The sequence below is a fragment of the Aulonocara sp. 'chitande type north' Nkhata Bay genome, linkage group LG11 (genome assembly GCF_057382095.1).
Source record: "Aulonocara sp. 'chitande type north' Nkhata Bay isolate Kocher_YH1m ecotype deep benthic linkage group LG11, A_spYH_male_GT1.1, whole genome shotgun sequence".
NCBI lineage: Eukaryota > Metazoa > Chordata > Actinopteri > Cichliformes > Cichlidae > Aulonocara > Aulonocara sp. 'chitande type north' Nkhata Bay.
This window is the reverse complement of record NC_141354.1, coordinates 34,217,583-34,223,355: the sequence shown is the minus strand read 5'-3', so window position 1 is coordinate 34,223,355 and position 5,773 is coordinate 34,217,583. Positions and strand designations below refer to the sequence as shown.

Here is a 5,773-nt window from a genome sequence, read left to right as displayed (position 1 = left end):
AAGCAAACAATGGAATAATAAAAGTGGAACAAAAATTTACCATGTATAAAATCCATCAATAAGCATTTCAATATTTTTGGTAATGTTTTTAGGGCCTACATTATAGAATGTTTAGGGGAATTATTCAAAATTACTTTAACATAATTTTAGAAAGCACCCTCTTTTTCCTTCTTTCTTGCTAGTTGCTTTAACCTAGTTTAACTTTTATGTTGTATTTCTTGCATGTAGCTTTTTTGTTTCTAGTAAGGTTTCTTTGCACTGTAAGCTTTCACCACCTTGCATTGAGAAGTTACAATAAAAAATGAAAAAAAAATGCTTGCAATAAAATCTAAAAACATTAAAAATTCAGCTCCTTTCTTGACATATTTTTGTGAACACTAAATAATAATACTATTCCTAAGTATTTATGCCTGCTTATGAAAGAGATTATTTTGACACTTAAAATTGTAAATATTGCTCATTTCATTTTGGAAAAAAAAAACTTCATAGAGGTAAATAATCTGCCTCCATCTCACTCAGTCCCTAGCATCTTCTTCTGTCACACTAAGGCCCTGCATGTCTTCCTACACAGCATCCCTAAACATCATCTGAGATCCTCTTCTTTTTATCCTGCCTGGAAGCTCTGTGTTTCCCATTTCTTTGTCTGATACATCCACTATCCCTCCCTTACACATGTCCAAACTATCTAATTTTGAATTGAAGAAAAAAGGTTAGTCCCTGAATTAATTTTTGCTATTCAGCATGCACGTGATTAAGATCAACTCAGAAAAATGGCTCTAAACTGGCTGGGTAAATTGCCTAGTAAATCCAAGGTCAGTAGTTTGATCCCTAAATCCTGCAGTCCACATGCAAAAGTGTCCTTTGGCAAGATTCTTGCACCCAATGTTGGTGAAAGGAATATAATAAATGACTGCATGATTCTCTGCATGAATGAGCAAATGTGGCTTGTGGTGTGAAAGTGCTTTGAGTGTTCAGTAACAGGACTAAAGTACTATATAATAATATAATAATATACTATATAATATACTATGACAGCACATTTGCTGCCTTTTATAAATACAATTCATTGAAAGAAAATCCTCCATCAATACTTCCCTCTTCCAGCAGTTGTGCTTGAATTTTGTGCCATTTTTGGGAAGGTGTGCTGCATATTGTAGCTATTTATATGGATACATACCATATGGTGCTACCGGATTCTGTGTCCGGTGTTAGGCTGTGTATTCTATTATTCTGTCTTTGTGGGTTTGTGTGAAAATAAACAAATCAAAGGCGCTAAAATAGTCCAGCACAGACTGCTTATGCAAGGCAGTGGCTAAGGGCCAAATACTGTTTGTTATCCTTTCTGCGATGGCCTGCACTGAGAGAGGCGCTTTTCCTGCCCTCTGACCAATCATTTCAAACAAAAACACGCGGCCGAAGGGGGCGGTGCAGTTTCTGCGCGCGCACACACACACGCGCACACACACGCACACACACAGAGATCTGGCGCGGTCAAAAAGGGAAAGTACACTGCCTGCATTAGCTGAATCAAAGGTAACTCAAATTTTATTTACAATGGTTACTAACAATTAACCATGTTAATTGTTTATAAAGGCTAAAATACCGCTAACAATAATTATTATGATAAATGTTTAGGGTTGTAGACTTGACAGAGCTTAGAAACGTATTTTGAGCTCTTTGTGAACTGCATTTGCTTGACAGAATAGATTTCTAAATGTAATAACCAGCCGTATGCATGTTCTGTATATTATTTTTAAATATAACCTCCCCGGCGGTTTTTTTAATAGAAAATTTGACTTGACGCATAATTAATACGTCTTACTGCGGATCAAGAATCAAAGAATACTGACGTCCTGAGTAAAATGGTGCGACGGGCAGTCAGAGCAACAGGTGATCTGCGTTCCCGGGCAGAAATGTGATTGACAGCTGTTTTAGCCAATCGGCTGACAGAGGAATGAGGGCACGGGCCAATTGCGCGGTCCCGCAGTGTCAGTATGGGCGTTGTTCCAGGCTGTGCGCACACACAGCGGCAGTGTCATCAGTGGTAGATCCATACGGGACACTGAGGACAGACGGACATGGTGTGTCAGTTTCTGGCGAAGGCTTTGCTGCTGTCTTTGCGGAAATAAGAGAGGAAAATATACCGTGAGCTGAATTTCAGACGCTGTAGATGCAGAAGACGACCGCGTTTCTGTCCAGAGAGATTAGCTGTATTATCTTATCGTCATATGAAGGGTATGTAACACATTTTTTTTTACTAGAAATAAAAACGTATTTTCTTTTCCTTCGATTTAAAGACCTTACCACTGCAAAATTAGTGGAGAATCATATCGTGATAAATGGAAGTATTAAAATGCAATTAGGGATCGAGTATAATACATAAATACCGTGTAATGAAACATGAGTTGCAGTAATTTGAACTTAAGTACCCCTTTGAGCTCCATTATGAGGGACTTCAGCCAGCATGCAATGTAGTAATTGAAAGTTATCATCTTTAATTCACTTTACATAATAATGCTTTGACTCTGATACACCGCAAGTGAACGTAATAATAATTATAAACATATATCTATACATCTTAAAAGCCACATTGTCATTCAGTGAGTAGGCACTTATGGATATTGAGGGTGAAATAAAAAGTGGATTTGCATATTTATTATGTAAGAAAGTATTTAATGTTAAAATAAATTGGTAGACCATGACTAAGCATGGTCACAGTTTCAGTGTCACCATAATAAAAAGAAATAATGAAGTATAGTCTTTTTAATGCTGATTGTGAATGTTTTTATTGATAGCTTGAATACTAATAGGTTTGGTAGCATTCTCACTATGTAAAGCAAATGATATAGTCTTTTATATTCTCATATTCAAAGTTTGCATTTTGCTTGTTGTTTTTTTTTTGTTTCCATTTGTCATTTGTTGGGGGGTTTTTTTTGGCCACTTGGGGGCAGCTGAACTGAAAGCACTAGCTGACCTTTGCACATTCAGTAAGCATTGAGCAGCATTGACATCAGCTGGAGTCAGTCCAACTGACAAATACACAAGTGTAGTGCGTTAGCTTTTATCTTTGTTTTAGCCTTGACAAAATATTTTCCAGTTTTGTTTGCTAGAAGTCACTATGTTCAGCATTGTCCAGTATTCTGAAACTGGAAACGGGTATACCAGTGCTTAACCTGCTGGCTAAAAAAGTAATTATAAGCTTTAAGTTAAGCTCAGCTAAGGTTAGACAGTTTGTGTGGGGTTTTTTATGTAGTATTTGCCTCCTGAACAGGAAAACTATCCCATTAAGGACATTTGAGCCATTGTGTTTGTTTTTGTTTGTTTGTTTATTTGTTTGTTTTTTCTTTTCTTTTTCACTTAGTGGTCTAACTTGGGAAAAGTATTCTTCTTCTGACTTTGGTGCTTTCCAGTTTAAAGATGTGTTGGATTTTTTGCTTGATTTTAATTTTTTAGCTTTAAATGTATTTATTTTTTGTACCTCCAAACTCGTGAACCAAAGTTCACCATATGTTGACCCCAAGTGAATTTACTATAATAAAATCCTATCTTTGTCCCCCGCCCCGCCTAGTTCAGTACGTGTAGGAGTTCTGCTGAAACAGGCTGACTTGGTTTGATATGATCAGTAATAGGTGACTTAAATTAACCAATAAATAGAATTTGTTATGTAACTTACACCATTCAGTTTGTTGACTTTTTGACTCTTGTTTATTACTAAGTGACTAGATTGTTATATTACTGACTGAGCAGTAATGTCTTTGAACCTGAGAATCCTTGGAAATTAGATGTAATCTTTGTCCCATCCATGTTCTTTCAGGTACTTGGTGCCATCATTTTGGAATCTAAACAGTTCTTTGGACATCTGTTGGACAGTTGGCTCAATCCTTCCAAATTCACCTGCCTTTCCCCATGAGAAAAGATGGGGAATGGATTTTCGGAACAACCTAGCTGTCTCTCAAACATCCCGTTCTTCCAGTCTTTCCACATTGCCATCCTTGGACTAGACTCTGCTGGAAAGACCACTGTCTTGTATAGACTGCAGTTCAATGAGTTTGTAAACACTGTTCCCACCAAAGGTTTCAATGCAGAGAAAGTCAGAGTGCCACTGGGAGGCCACAAGACTGTGACTTTCCACTTCTGGGATGTGGGTGGTCAGGAGAAGCTGCGCCCCCTGTGGAAGTCATACACGAGATGCACAGATGGCATCATATTCGTGGTGGACTCTGTGGATGCAGAGCGCATGGAAGAGGCCAAAACAGAGCTCCATAAAATCGCCAAGAGCTCTGAGAACCAGGGAGTTCCCCTGCTCGTGGTCGCCAACAAACAGGACTTGAGGCACTCTCTAGGATTGGCTGAAATTGAGAAACTGCTGGCTTTGAAAGAACTGGGCCCTGCTACACCCTGGCATCTGCAGCCAGCCTGTGCCATCATAGGAGAAGGACTCAGGGATGGCCTGGACAAACTCCATGAGATGATACTGAAAAGGAGAAAAATGCTTCGGCAGCAAAGAAAAAAGAGATAAACTTTTCATGAGATAGACGTTCCTATTGTTTCGTATGAAGGAAACCTAAAAAAAGGAATTTGTCCTGTTAGGCTTCAGGTTTAAATTCAGTATGCTGAGTTTTATCAGTCAAAACTGAGCTTTAGGATTCCCGGTCTATGTTTATGGTCATATGTTTATGCTGTTGATCAAGAAATGCACATAAAGGAATGCAGTATGAAGATGAGAAAGTTTCAGATATGTGTGGATATGTTATAAAGAATTTATATGGATTGCAAAGTATTGAGGGTTTGGGGTCTGGAAGGGCGATAGAAGTTGTTTTAAGGATGTCTGTTCCAAACAATATAACCAAAAATAATTTAAGAAAAGACTTGGCCTAGATGAAGGGTTATTTGGTGAATGGCTGAACAATGATTTATTTTACTATTTCATGTGTTGTTCTGACTTGTTTTGTTGTTTTGATTTTGTTTTGGTTTTTTTACACTGGACTTTGTGAAAGAAAAGTATTATGTTTTTATTGTATTATTATTATGCGTGTGCTTGCTGTCTTATATCGCTCTTTTTTTCAAAGCACTTTAGGTTATCACTTCCTATGGAGTTTTTAAAAAGATAAAAGTTATGTCAGATTTTACAGAAACATGTACAGCAAATGCTACTGAACAGTAGTTGGTCCACATTGGCCTCATTGTCTTTAGACTGGTTATGCAATATGTTTTATTGAATAAAACATGTAGAGCAATATTGACTGCGATATTGTGGCTATTATTTAACAGTTAATATTTAAACAGCAGCCACATAAAGGCTCATTTATTCAAATAATAGCAACACTAAGCTTTAAGGAGCTGGTTTGAGTCTCCAGAAAAAGATTATTAGCAGTTTGTTAAACAAATTTCCCAACAAGGCATTAAAGCATTCAAGAGCTGCTGACTAGCTGATGTTACAAGTCTAGTGTTTGCATGTGATAAGGAGTGTTTCCAAAATGCATGCTCAGCCAACCTGACCTCTAATTGTCACGTTCTTTTTGGGTTTCATTTTACGCAGCCTGCACACTAATTGTGTGGAACAGGAACACACCCAAAGGTTGAAGTTCCATTTATAAGATTGTGTCCCGGGAAACTCAGACATGTCTTATCATAGCCTGTATTTCCCTACAGATTGTCAGTTTCAGTGTTTTCTAATGAGCTAAGAACACACAGAAGTCAAACCTTCTGTAAAACTGACAGTAAAATAGCATTAACATCTTGGCCCCAAATTGTCATCAAAAACACAAGCCAA

The 5,773-nt window shown here is 37.6% G+C and overlaps 1 protein-coding gene across 2 annotated transcripts; it reads left to right on the top strand.

Moving 5' to 3' along the window:
- The first annotated feature begins 1,445 nt into the window (after nucleotides 1–1,445).
- arl4aa (ADP-ribosylation factor-like 4aa) lies at nucleotides 1,446–5,237 on the top strand. Of its 2 annotated transcripts, none has more exons than XM_086312286.1 (2): nucleotides 1,446–1,533; nucleotides 3,815–5,237. In XM_086312286.1, exon 2 carries the CDS (start codon nucleotides 3,917–3,919, stop codon nucleotides 4,517–4,519), a length of 603 nt encoding a protein of 200 aa, XP_086168412.1. In that variant the 5' UTR covers nucleotides 1,446–1,533; nucleotides 3,815–3,916; the 3' UTR covers nucleotides 4,520–5,237. The 2 variants fall into 2 exon arrangements, with proteins under 2 accessions (XP_086168412.1, XP_086168411.1); XM_086312285.1 differs by lacking the exon at nucleotides 1,446–1,533 and adding an exon at nucleotides 2,015–2,235.
- Nucleotides 5,238–5,773: the final 536 nt, after the last annotated feature.